The 13,976-nt window shown below is 43.6% G+C and overlaps 1 protein-coding gene across 10 annotated transcripts in view; it reads left to right on the top strand.

The window, feature by feature from the left end:
- The window catches only part of HDAC9 (histone deacetylase 9), a 472,213-nt gene that overhangs the window by 193,570 nt on the left and 264,667 nt on the right, over positions 1–13,976 (top strand). For 9 of the 10 annotated variants that reach the window (XM_053359136.1, XM_053359133.1, XM_053359143.1 and 6 more), the window contains one exon: positions 6,589–6,651. In XM_053359136.1, coding sequence (XP_053215111.1) covers positions 6,589–6,651 — 63 coding nt within the window. Of the gene's footprint in view, positions 1–5,802; positions 6,206–6,588; positions 6,652–13,976 lie in introns of those variants that run through there. The other variant, XM_053359142.1, reaches the window with a different exon arrangement.

Here is a 13,976-nt window from a genome sequence, read left to right on the forward strand (position 1 = left end):
CTAATCTTGAGGAAGAGGAGAAGCAGTTTCTTTGTGTTCAAAGCCACCTCAACCTAATTGTCACTGCTAGGAAATCAGCCTGCTAGGAAAAGCAGGATTCCATAACCAGAGGGAGTATAGCTCCATCGTATTGTATGACGGCCATCTTCAAATATCACATGGAAGATGGAGCAAGCTTGTTTTCTCCTGCTCTGGAGTGCACAACCCAAACCAATGGATGCAAGTTACAAAAAAGGAGATTCCAGCTAAACGTCAGGAAGAACTTTCTAACAGTAAGAGCTCTCTGATGGTGGGACAGGCTCCCATGAGAGAGAGTTTGGATAGCCGTCTGTCATAGATGCTTTAGTTGAGATTCCTGCATTGCAGAGGGTTGGACTAGATGGCCCTCAGGGTTCCTTCCAACTCTACAATTCTATGATCGCTGCTCTTACTAGGGATTGGCATATTTTTGGTTTATTTTTTATTTATTGAATTTATATACCGCCCTGTATCCGGAGGTCTCAGGGCAATTTCTTTCAGTTTCTCATTTTTTCTCAATCCTAAATTCAGTTTTCCATATTTCCACAACAATTTCTGTGTTGTTGTTGTTTAAACAAACAACCCTCGTGCAAATATGGCTACATGTCTCTGAATTAACACATACTGGTATGCAGTTTTGACTACATATATGTATTTTTGCAAACAATGGTTTTCTGTATGTTATTTTCACAAATACATACCTATTGTGCGCATTTTCATCTACTATATGCATTTCTGTACATGTTGGTTGGTTGAAGAACTGCATCACAAAATTCAGAGAAGTGCAGATTTCAAAGGATATCCAGTACGTGGTGGAGCTGCAGCACTCACCAGACCTCCTTCTGCCTACATTTCTGCTGCATCATGGGACAGAGAGGGGGAGTGGTGCGAATGTGCCAAGAGGAGTGCCAGATTGGCTCCACTGGCATGTTTGCAGTGTGCTGACCTCACCACTGCCTTTCCCTCCTCCTTTTCTGTACCAGCATGTAGCAGTGATGCTGCTGAAAAGAGGTCAGGTGAGCAGCACAATCCCACCAAGCCATCGGCTAATGGGGACAGCTCTTCCTTGGTTTGTGTGTCGATACAAAAAACTATGAATAAGGTAGCTTCTCTTGCAAAGAAGGTTCAGAGATAGGTATGTCCTCTGGGACCTTTCCTGTCCCCACACTGCTGTCAAACTCGTTGTGTGCATTCCTGCACTTCACCTGTTAGGAAAAAAAGTGCAAGGTAGCTTTGCTCGCCACTCAAACTCTGTACTGTTCTATTATTTTTGCACCATGTTATTTTCCCTTGCAGAGCAAATGAATCATGCAAACTAGCCACAAATTCCCCAAAGATAAAAATACCTTGAAGTATTTCAGTGTGAAAAGGGGAGGTATTAACAGCAGGTTAGTAATTATCCTAGCAGGTCAAATGATGCAGAAAATCTCACACGCTCAAATATCCTTAGGAGACACAGCTAGTCTCAGAGCTGTTTAAGACTGTCTTTCCCCCACACCTCTCTCCCCAATCCTCTAATTCAGGTTTGATTACTCTAGTCTGCCATGCCAAGGTTATTGAATGATTTGTAATTTCAGTTGCTTACATGTCTTATATTTCTTATACAGAGCAGGCTACAATTTAGGCTTAGTTTATCCTTAAAATAACTCCATGATAAGCTGAAAGGTGAGATGAATTGCCTAAAGCTACCCAATAAGCTTCATGGATGAGCGGAGGTTTGAAAGTTACTTGAAAGTCAAAGTCTGGTGAAAAATAATCTTACAGAAATCAGTGTTGAGACCATATGTTATGTTCATGAATAAGCATGTATAAAATGTTACTGAAAGCTTTTCAGTATCAGATACACAGTTTGCTAGCTTATCAAGTATGCAACAAATCTGGAAAACAAATCATGAGGCCAATAATTTTTGTAGAGGATAGACATCCAATTCAATGCTCTAGAATTTGTGGTTCAATTTACCATTCAGTTCCCACCTGCAGGCATGTATGCCTCCTTTGGAGCAGGCCTCTGCTACCTGACTGTGCTTCGAAAAGGATGAGAGCTGAGTAAAGCTGAGAGATTGGTACCAACTTGAGCTGCCACCTGAAGGCTCACACCCCCAAGACACCAGACCTGACCCATTTTTCTGGTTTGTTAGCCTGCTAATAGTTTAAAGTTGGCTGCCAAAGGACAGTAGTATCTAACATGGGGTACAACGATGTTTTTAGGCCCATGGACGCAACCTAAATTTGTGAGCAAGTGCTATGGGCATCACACTTTCCATTTACTTCTCTCCCCTCTCCCCCATCCCACAGATCAGCCCTCGCCACAGAGAGAGACACACAGAGAACCCACACATAAACATTTTCTTTTCCAGGAGTCCTGGGATCCAGTAGAATTAATCCGAGGCTTGAAAATGACATAGAGCTGAAATAAGTGGGAAAGAGTGTCACTTTTCCAGCTTCCTTCCTCAGGTCTATGTACTTTTCAAGGGAGAAAAGGGTAAGCACCCTCACTACTTACAGATCCTCCAAAAGCGCCCCTATTTTCATCGGAGAAATGTTGGAGGGTATGCACTTATGGCCTAGGGACCTAAAGACCCAGTGAGCACCAGGGAAAGACCTCAAGAGTGCTCTTGCACTCATGGGCACCACATTAATGACATTTGGCAGTTAGAGGGTAACAGAGTAGCATAACCTGGTTTTGGAAGTAACAATGAGTTTTGAAACAGTGCTGCCTCTATTTTGAGTTGATTGTTAGTTACCTGAACCTTTTGTCATGGTGGGAGACAGCAATTAAGGAAAATAAATAAAGCTAGCTTTCCCTTTGCTAGTTTACCTTCATTTCCTGCAAATCCAAATGCACAGCCCATTGAGAAGATCTTCTGAATAGGTTCCACTTAAATTAATGGGTGCAGCACAAAGACACTCCTAGATTTTCATTTCTGTCAGTGGGGGATATAGATAAGCTCCTGCTGAATTGTTCCTGCTATGGATAGCCATGCTCTGTAATTTTCCTGTGTTCCACATTAGAATATAGAGATTAGTGCCACTCACACCCAGTGAGAGGACACAGTGACATTTTAGATTGTCTTGACGTCACTAGAAAGAATGATCCATACAGTTTGGTCACTTTGCTTTGCTTCATATTGATTTGTGAGCAACCACGCATGAGAAGAAACTAGTACACAAGAGAGCTTTATTTATTCAAGTCTGCCCCACTAATTTTTGTTAAATAATGGTGATTTCAGGCAAAATTTAAAAAGGGTTGGTTTAAGATGCATTTGTGGAGAGTGATTACATGTCTCTCGCATTTTGACCAGGTATTCTTTTCTACATTATTTGCAACACATTGTAGGATTGAAAAACGCACTAGTGAAAAACCCACCCATGTACCAAAAGGCATAACTATGGATATTGTTAAATCAGGCACCTACCATGTAAGCAGGGCTACAGTTCCCTATATTGTGCTTAGGATAGCTGCCTTCATGCACCTACAATTTCCCCTGGTCTTTCAGCCCTAGTCCTCTTCCTTTGCTGTCCATTCAGCAGTGGCGCTGGGTTTTGCTCATGTTTTCACCCATAATTACTTCACTCTTGATTCTCTCTCACTCTCTCTTTGATATTATTATGGTTATTATTATTGCTTGTAATTTGTTTGGAAGAAACAAATTATGAAAACTGATTTGCACATAATGCTATGCCGACACGGTAGTTTGTTCTTTCCCGCCATGGGAAAGGGGAGAAGCAGAGCAGACATGATTTGAACAGCATGCACATGCTGCCCAATTGTAGTAAACCATGGTTTGCTTCCGTTCTGTGCATACAAGGCCATTATCTCATTACATCCAATATATGGAAAGCTACATGGTGAATTTATTTGTCTTTCATTGGCTGGCTCCTTTGCTAAGTGAGGCACCACTGGCCCTCTTCGTGTAAAGCATTATTGTGCCACTATAAACAGTCATAGCTTCCCCCAAAGCATCCTGGGAGCTGTATTTTGCTAAGGGTGCTGAAAATTGCTTAGCAGACCCCAATTCCCCTCACAGAGCTGCAATTCCTGCAGTGGCTTAATCAATCCCTCTCCCTAAGGAATGATGACTGTTCAAAGTGGTATGATACTGCTTTAAATGTGTAGTGTAGATGAGGCCTGAGTCTACGATAGGAATGGGAGACTCTCCAGATGATATTGCAATTAGCTCTCATTCACTCCAACCAGGAGGCCTGGTGGTCAGGGAATTGTAGCCCAACAACATATGGAGAAACCATCCATCGTGGACTGAGTTTGGGAACTGTTGCCTGGCAACTGGCAACTGGCATCAAAGGGAAGTCTGCTTCCATCATGGCTGAGGAGGATCCAAGAGCTCACCCCACTCCTGTGAGAGATGCTGTCTGGTATGCTGTCACAAAGAACAAAGACAAGAGCCTGAATAATCCTGGTTCTATATAGACATCCTGTGTGATTTTTATTTTTTTTGGTTGTCATTCCTTTCCCAGAATTGAGTAGGGTTTTGTTTTGAGGACCTTGCATAAGCTACTTTGAGAAGCTCTCGGAGGTATAAAGCAAGAAAGAAATACTCCAGATAAATGAATAAAGTACTGAATGATACCTTTGTGACCATTCTTGAGTGTGTATGCATCAAACTGGAATACAATTGTTTGACATGAGGAAAGGGCTGTGGAGAGCAAGAGATACGGGAACCGTGGCTTTCCTCTCGATGCTCAGTTGGCACCATTGACTGCAGGCTGGACTGCACCCAGCTTTATCCAAATGTGTAGGCAGGTGCACAAAAAATGTAAGCAGGGAACCAGCTCCTTTCTAAGTATAAGTAGATGCCAAAGCCAAAAAGCATATTGTCACACACATTCAGAATGAAGGCAATGAGACTTGGAGTGATGCACGTGACAACAACACACTTGCTTTTGTTATCTGCTGCTTCACATTTGCTTAGAGATGGTCTGGTATCCCCACTTGGCTTCTGTGCCTCTCCCTGCAGTGTAAACCATGAGTAGCTCTGAAAGACAGGATGAGGCGTGCCAGTGTGTATACCTTTAAACATTGCTATGCGACTCTGGAAGCAGCTATTTTAAGACAACACTTCCTTTTATATTTAGAGCGCTCTGCAGTATAAATTGTTTAGCACTTCCCTCCTCTCAGATGGAGGGGTATTGTAGCTTGCAGCGCTTAACACGCTGTGCTGCAGCTGAAAACTGATGTTAAGGGGAACAATCTATTCAGAAATCAAAGTACAATTCCTTGTTGGATGTGCTTTCCCTTCCCTGGGGAGTGGGGCGCGGCAGGGAGGGTGGGTGCGATGGCTTTCAGCTGGCTTATTGTCTTTATTTTTTTGGTTCTTTCTTTGTTGTCAGTTGCCTGTACATCCTGCAACTGAGCGGCGAGATCGTAAGGCTCCAGCCAACTCTCTGCAACACAGCCAGAGAGGCAGGCAGCAAAAATAGGTTTGCTACGCGTGGGAGAAGCAGAAGCCACATTATGAGCAGAAGCTTCCACGGTATTATTTTAGACCCAGCACGGACCTGTTCCCCTTTTGCTCTCTTGTCAAAAGATGACACATTTGATGCGAGGGCATCAAAAATACAATCGAAACGCAGGTCTCTCTCCATCACACATAAACACGCAGGGAGGCACAGTAACATAAACATATAATACAGACAGAGGCAGGTTTGGCATTAGGACAAGGTAATCGCTTTGGAGGGGATCGCGCTAGAGACCTGCAGCTTTTTTGCTTTTTTTAAAGACAGGGACTGGCCAGCTGGGTGAGCTGAGGTATTTTTAAATGCATTCATGCAGGCTCCAATCATCTGGCCATGCTTGACCTATTTTTGGCTCAGGCCAGCCATTGTTCTATTTCTGTTGCCTGTGGGCCAGGCTGTTGTTGATCCGTATGCAAATGAGCTCTCACAAGCTCCGGCCAACTTTGCACAGAGAGAGAGAGGCAGGCAGGCAGGCAGGCAATCAAAGAGGAGGAGGAGGAAGAGGACCCAGAGACAGAATCACTTGCCAGGGTTGGGAGTAATTGAAACTTAAACCCCTAGGGAGTCAAGTCCCTAGAAACTGTGCTTGCTTGTTTTTGTTTTTAAGTGGTTTTATTTCTCTCACTCGACTCCCAAGAATAACCTGAGGGAGAAATATATCCCTCCTCCACCTGCTCTTGGCTTCCAGAGCACAGCTAACACAACTAGAGAGGTGCATAATAATCAACAGTTTTATTTTCTTTTTTAAAAATAATAATAAGACCTGTGTATCATTGTGCCTTAAGCTTCTGCGGCAGAGTAAATGGTTTTTAAACTGGATTGCTGTCATAGTTGATGCTTAAGAAAACCCTGTGTATAGAAATATTTCATTTATACGTATACATATGCACATGTTGGTAATTTAGTGCCATTTAGTATTGTTTTTGGTTCGGTTTTTTTAAACCCCACTCATCCTGGGGAGGAGGAAGCAGGAGCAGAAGGGGTCGTTTCCAACGCCTCTGAACGGTTGATGATGAATCTTTCATGTAGCAGAAGTGCAGTCTGATTGGAATATGCTGCAGACAATTTACGAGAGTGAATCGTGTTTTTCCTCAGATGGAGTTTCGGGACGTGACCAGCTCTTGGCTCAGCAAAGAATGCACAGCATGATCAGCTCAGGTAAGAAGCTCTTTGCTGACTCAGCTTCTCAATCTGATAGATAGTTGCATATGTGTGTGTGACAGTGTGTGTCTCCATATATAATATATGTATGCATGTATTATATACCCACATACACAGAACCTGTCAAGAATTTGTTGCTGAGTTCTGCATCTGCATCTTTCGTTTATATCCAGATCCTTGTTCAGCTAAGAGCTCTGCCACAGTATTACTTCCAAGATATTCCTCTGTTGCTGTTTTGTGGCTTGTGTTTTCTTGCCCCTCTGGGAATGCTAGTTTCCAAGCAAAAGAAAGTAATTTTCTTTTCTTTTGCATTTTCCTGTCTTGCTTACAGTGGGCTTGAGGGGTGGTTGTATTATGAAGCATTTTTGTTTGGAAGTAAGCCTGCACTCCTAACCACACTAAGATAGCCATCTGAACCAGTGGGGCTTAGGGTTTTGGTAGCTGTTTGCAATCCTAAAAATTGATTTCCTGTACAGGCTCAGACCTCTATTGCAGTTGCTAGGGCTACTCAGGTTTTCTCAGCTTTTTTTTGGGGGGGGGGAGTGGAATTTACCAGTGGACAACAGCTAAGAACTGGAAGATGTAACTCATCCTATCTGGTGCAAATAGGCTTAAAGCTGTCTTCTGTAATATTATCTCTGAAAATCACAGACACTGAAAGATTTCTGCTAGCATGCTTTTCTGATTCCCTAGTGGTGCCTTGTAAGCTTAGTTCTAAAGTGCATCTGTTTGTACCAGATTTGTAGTTCCTTTCCAAGGTTTGAAACATTTTTGGGAACATTGAAGTGAAAGTTGGATGCAATGACTCGCTGAAAGTATCTAGTGAACAGGTGTTTTAAAGATGCAGTTACCAAATTGTTGAAACCACCCCCCTTTCCAGGTTTAGAAGCTCTCCTGGCTTCTGTAACCACCTGTTTGCAATGCATGGCATGTAAAAATCACAGAAGCTGATGAGGCCATAGGAAAAGTATTATTGTTTTTGGACACACATTTTAATAAATTGAGAAATACATAAATGCTCCCGAATACAAGACACAGTACTTGCTTGGCACTGTGTGGTGCTACAGTGGTACAGTACTGATTCTTAAATCACAATGAAGTTTTTCGTTTTCATGCCGTAACTCCTTTCATTCATTTTAAATTGTGTAAGGCTTGCTCATCTGAAATGTCTGATCAGTTGCATAATCTTATTCAAGCCTTCAAGTGGCTGCAACCATAATTAATGGAGAGGAAACAAATGTTTGGTTGACAGCCTGCCCATTACAATGTCCATACTCCCAGGGCACCTGTTGATCTCTATGGGATTTTATGATATAGGATATGTGATAATCTGTTGCCCTTCCTGTTTTATAAGTAAAACTAAGCATAGTGATGGAATCTCATGGGTATGCTCAGCTGGGCAGTTTGAATAAGAACTGTAGGAAGCATGCTGTAGTGAGAACCCTGAAAAGCACTTTTATTTCCTAATTACTCCCACCTTATTTTTGTAGGTTCAAATTATGGTTTGTGCCATGTGCATTTTTAAAGTACCCTTTTCTGTACCTTTAATGCATAGCAGGTAGAAACCAGTAGCTGAAGCTTTATCCATCACTGTATCCCCATGCTAGGGAAAGGTTATACCTGTTGAGTTCTGCCTGTTGGGCTTCTGTTGAAGCACCAGGACCTTTCTCCATGTGAAGGTGAGCACAATGCAGTGTATGCCCTCCATTGGCCCTACAATTGTCGCTGTGTATTATGTAGGTGCACCTGGATTGCTGAGGGTGCAGGTTTGCTGGGTGCACAGCTGCCCATCTCCTCTTCAAAGGTTGTGGTGAGAATTGTTGTGCGGATAGTAGTTCATAGCAAAAAGAGGGGAGTGCCTGTCATTGCAGAGTGGCAGAGTGTCTGCTTTGCATGCAGGAAGTGCCAGGTTCAATCCCTGACATCTCTGGGTAGGGCTGGGGAAGACTCCTGCCTGGAACCAGGAGAAGCTGCTGCCTGTCCGTGTAAACAGTACTGAGCTTGATGTGCCAGTGCGCTGACAGTATAGGGAGCAATGTTTCTATATTTAATTGGGGATGGGGTGAGTTGGCATTTTGAAAACTAAATTGGGTACACGGGCATTTTGGGACCCTGCGGGACTTATGGATTTGTTGGTGTGTCTTGGTTTATCATAGGCTAAGAAAAGTGAGGAAAGTTGGACAGAGTTCTCCCTTAGGGACGAGCAAGTTTCAACATTAAGACTGTGCTCCTATACCTACAGGGGCGCCAGCTCCTTGGGGCCCCAGTCTATTGGGGGTGGGGGCTGCCCCCATGTCCAAAAAGTGCAGAGGCAGAGCCGAGCGCAGAGTGGCTATAGTGGCCAGCTCCCCCTGCTCCTGCCACGGAGGGGAAGGAGTGTTGATGCAGCCTCCCACCAGTGGCAGTGCCAGGAGGAGGTGGAGTAGAAGCCATTGAAGCTGTGCAGCTGCTAGGTTTGGCTCTACCTCTGGCTTCTCCCGACATTGTGGACGGCACGTCCCCCATCCCCCATCGCCCTCACAAGCTGGCGCCTTTGTATACCCACTTACCTGAGAGCAAGTCCCACTGAACACTGTGGAACTTGCTCCTGAGCAGACATGATTAGGATTACATTGTTGGGTTCCTATACCAAACAGATGTATGGAAAAGGGACTTTGGGCAGGTGTAGCTTTTCAAACTCCTGGAGGCCTGTGACACAAGAATCATCATCTGCCAAAATCATCTCTTCTGTACAACAGATAAAGTTGCATGATCCCTAAATGTTTGACCAGTGCTCTTCTACGTATTGCCATCTGTTGGAACGGCTTGACAGGATAATAAAGTTTCTAGGTCTTTATAGCCAGCCCTTCTCTCCCTCTTGCAATAAATCTTTTAAGGGTGTGTCCATTGTGGGGTTAGAATCATAGAATCGTCAGATTGTAGAGTTGGAAGGGACCCTGATGATCACCTAGTCCAACCACCTGCAATGCAGAAAGATTTCACCCAACGTGGGGCTCAGACCCACAACCCTGAGATTAAGAGTCTCATGCTCTACTGACTGAGCTATCCTCAAGGTCTTTGTGTCCACTTGAATAGTGCTTTTTTAAAGAGTACTTATGTCACTTGGAGAAGAAAGGAGAGTTAGGAAGGGCCATAGCTCTGTGGTAGAACAACTGGTTCAATCCCTGGCATCTCCAGGTAGAGCTAGACTAAAACCCCTGAAGAGCTACTGCCAGTCCGTGTTGACGTTAGGTAGACCTGAAGGGGAAACACGTCAACAGACCAGGAGGGCCTAAGAAAGAGAGGTCCTGATGGGCATGCAGTGGTGGAGCTGGCACAGCAGGGATTTCAGGAAGGTAGATCTGGTGAAGCAAAGGGGACCAAACAGCAAGGAGGCACTAAGGAAGCAGTGGTGTGAAAACAACAAGGCCACCAGCTAGAAGAGCATGAACCTAGAGTAGGTCCCAGGGTATTCTTACTATTGGCTGCTGCTATCAATTCTGCTTACACAGCTGATCAAGAACCTTCAGCTCTCATCTGGAGGAGGTCGGGGCAGGAGAAAGCATGTAGAGAAGGTTGCCTGGCAACTGCCAAAATGCTTGCCTGCTGTTTCTGGGTAACCGCATGCTTCTGCTTTCCCTGTCTGTCCTGGAAGAGACCCAGGCAGACATGGCGCTGAGGGCTCCAGTCTGCTCAGTGTAGAGCTCATGGATTGGGTATGTGCATCCCATCTGGTCACAAGGAATTTCAAGGGACTTGGCATATTGCCTGTGCTTTTTTGACCACAGGTGCCAGCCGTTAGATCCCGCTTTAAAAAAAAATCTTGTGAGCAACCTAATGAATTTTTTCATGTAACACAGACTTAAAATTCCACATGCTTCTTTACCTTCATGATGTACAGTTTGGATACCTGGATGAGAAAGCATTGGAGTGAATCCTTTTTCCCTGACCTTGATTGTGTGAGTCTCTGGATAACAATATCCGGGCCCCACAGCAGTTCCTCTCACTTTATCTCCATGGTGACTTCCTGCCTGCCAGGCTGCTTTAAAACTTAAGTCATTTGAACCAGGCCAGTGAAAAGTTGGCAGCTTTGATGGTGAATCCATCAACCATCAAATGCTAGGATTTACTTGGTTCATCTTGTTTACCTTATGTGATGATTATATGCGCACTTGGTTCAAAACTAAGTTCCGTTGAAATTGGTGAGCCTTGCTTCTGTATGGATGTGTGTTAAAAAAATGAGCTGGTTTTCTTTTTCACATGAATGGCTGTGCACTGCACTCTTTGGGGGACGATATAATTGCTTACATTGCTCTGTAGCTTGTCATGTACTAAGGATGTGGGAAGGGACCACAGCACAATGGTGGTGCATATGATTTGCAGGTAAAAAGCCCCAGGTTCCATCTCTGCCCTCTCTAGGTTTGGCTGAGGAAACCCCTCAAACCCTGGAGAGCTGTTATTCAGTGTAGACAGTCCTGAGCTAGATGGACTAGTGTTCGGATTGCATAAGGAAGGTTCTCTCCTGTGCATTAATTGTGGTGGATAAACAGTTCCTTTAGCCAGAAACGCAACATGGCATATTTACACCACCTACCATCAGCCACGAAAAACAATTAGGAATTTGCACAAATGAAGTGCATACTAAATGGGTTCTGTTTCAGTCACAAAGCCTTAAATAAATTGTACAAGCATTCCTCAGCTCAGACGACTCAATCTTAAAAAATAAAATGGAATGGGTTGGCACTGGATACACATTCACAAACTAAACTGTCACAGGAGTTTCTGAGGCTACGAGGCTCGTGAAATATTGCTGTCATTTGAAGCAGCAGTTCTAGAATTCCCTTAATTACTGCTTCCTCCATTTGCCTCCCTCTCTGTCTGCAGCGCCTATTATGAATGGGATGAACCGGAGAGGTAGCAATCAGAAATCAGGTTATGAATAAGGCATTCTAGAAGGGTGCTAAATAAAGGCACTTGCATGTTACTGTGTGATAATAATGGCATGACCATTATTATTTTGTTTTTGTTTTTTTAAATCAGGTGGTAAATTTCTTCAGTAAAAAGAAAAGAAAAGCTAGAGAGTAACAGCTTCCAACACCCACTAGCTCAAGGATCAGAAAATGAATTTCCACCAAGATAGAGAGAGATACTAGTTTCTTTTTAAAATGTTTATTTCAAAAAGCTGCTGTGATGCACCCAGTTCTCCCTTAGCTCTCTCTGTCACTCACATGAATGTGTGGGATCTAAGTATAGATAGCTAGGCTCAGGACTGTTGCATCAGTGTATAACTTAAAGTAAGTTAGCAAGACCAAACAGCAGAGAAAAGGGTGTGGTGGCTTGCAGCACTGTAGGAAGATGAAGTTGGCGTCCATGGCTGATATTTGTTTATTTACTGCATTGATACCCCAGTGATCTTCCAAGGACTTCAAGGTGGGGCACGTGGTTTTCCTTTCCTCATGTTATCATCACAACAACCCTGTGAGGTGGGCTATTCTGAGACATTATTCAAACAAATCGCAGAAGAGTTGGAGCGTGACCAGAGTATGTGCAGATGGTTGGGTCACCAAATCAGTAGTGCACCTAGGTAATTTTGGATGCTGAACTTACGGCCTTCTTAACTTACCGTACTTCAGTTGTAAAGCACCCAATTAACATTTATCTCCCCCACGCACACTGCCGTTCCATGCTTTATAGTCATTCTTACCTTCCTGATATGTCAGAACAAAAGCATTTGGCTAACCCGAATTAAAAGAGGCAGAAAAGAAAGTCTCTGAGCACATGCAGTTTTACATTTTGAACTCGCTTCAGTCATAGCACCACTTATGGAGTATAAGAGTAAAATGTTGTTTTTCTTCCTTGCTGCTAAGCACATCTACCTGGGAAGAAGCCCTATTTTGTTGTAGAAAAGGATGATAAATTTTTAAAAGCAAAAAATAATAACATATATGTAGCCATATATTTGCCTGGCTGGCCACTGCCCCCTGATGATAAAGCATTTAGAAAATTAATAAATAGAGGGTGCTGTGGCAATCAGTGTCAGCTCATAGGGTGGGGCTGGTGACTGGCATGCTGACACCAGGTTTGTTTGCCATTGCCCCTGTCTTCTGATGGTCTTGAGGAGCAGTGGTGAGGGGTCTGGAGACCTGAGGGCCAGCCCTAGCTGTGCTACTCGACCAGACTGATTTAGCAATCCAACCGCAGTTGCCACACTGCAGAAAAGCAAATTGCTCAAGTGGAGGAGCCAAGCTATTGAAAATATGTCCTCCTCTGCAATTGTCTTCACTCCATTTGACCAAACAGAAGGCACCTTTCAAATTTGGCCAGGCTTATGAGAAACCCATCCACCTGCTTTTCGGCTGCACAGTTTTGTGTTTCTTATTGAGGTACAGTATTTTTCCTGTCACTATTCTGCTGTGGCAACTCTTGCCTGGTATTGCTGCATATAGGCATCCAGAAATGCTGTTTTGCTTCTGCTGTTTGCAAGTTAAGTACATACTTATTTGTCCTCTTCCTCACATTTCATTGTGCCAAGGTATTATTCCAGCCTCTTTTTCAACAGGTTGGTAAACTGCTGAGCGCATATCCTTTATTCAGCTTTATTCCTTGGGTCTCAAAACTGCACATACGTTGCACATCAGGGCTGGTTCCAGAGGTTGGCAAAGACCTGCAAGGGGCCCATTGGCCTAATAGTGCTACCCTTTTTACTTTGCACAGAATATCCAAGAAGGTCAAATAGTTCTCAGATTGCATGTATTTTTCTCTTCCAGGTTAGGGCCCCCCAGTGAGGATGCCATAACCGAGGACCATTAAAACCCTATAGGATGTGCTTCCAAACTTGGTGCATTATCCAAGGCTGCACACACAGACCACTTGTGAGACAATCTGGAGTTGTTGTTTTTCAACCCAAGCCATTTGGAGAAAGTCCCAAATGCACATGCTCCCATCATACATATTTCCAGGCATGTGCCATTGAAACTATCCCCATTCAAGCTAAGCAGCAGTGTTTATGAATGAGCATCATGTGTCCTCTCTTTCCTCACTTACAAAAATGGTAGAAAATGTTGCTGATACAAAACACTGGGGAGTGGTAGATCCCTTAATAATGGTCAGAACTGAATACAATCTCTTTTATTGTTAACTCTATTAGCAGGAAAACTCATATTGAAATAAAGGAAAATTTCAAGAAGAGTTTGCTTTAACATTTTATTCCTCCCCCAAATTTCCCCCCCCCAAACAGGATGTGATCATTTGTTCACTGCTATAGCTTGCTACACATATATCACAAGGCCTCTCATTGGAGAAAGTCATCTGTCTATTAATGGAACCAGGAAAAAAAGGGTGCT

This window comes from Podarcis raffonei, chromosome 12, assembly GCF_027172205.1.
Source record: "Podarcis raffonei isolate rPodRaf1 chromosome 12, rPodRaf1.pri, whole genome shotgun sequence".
In the NCBI taxonomy this organism is placed as follows: Eukaryota; Metazoa; Chordata; class Lepidosauria; order Squamata; family Lacertidae; genus Podarcis; species Podarcis raffonei.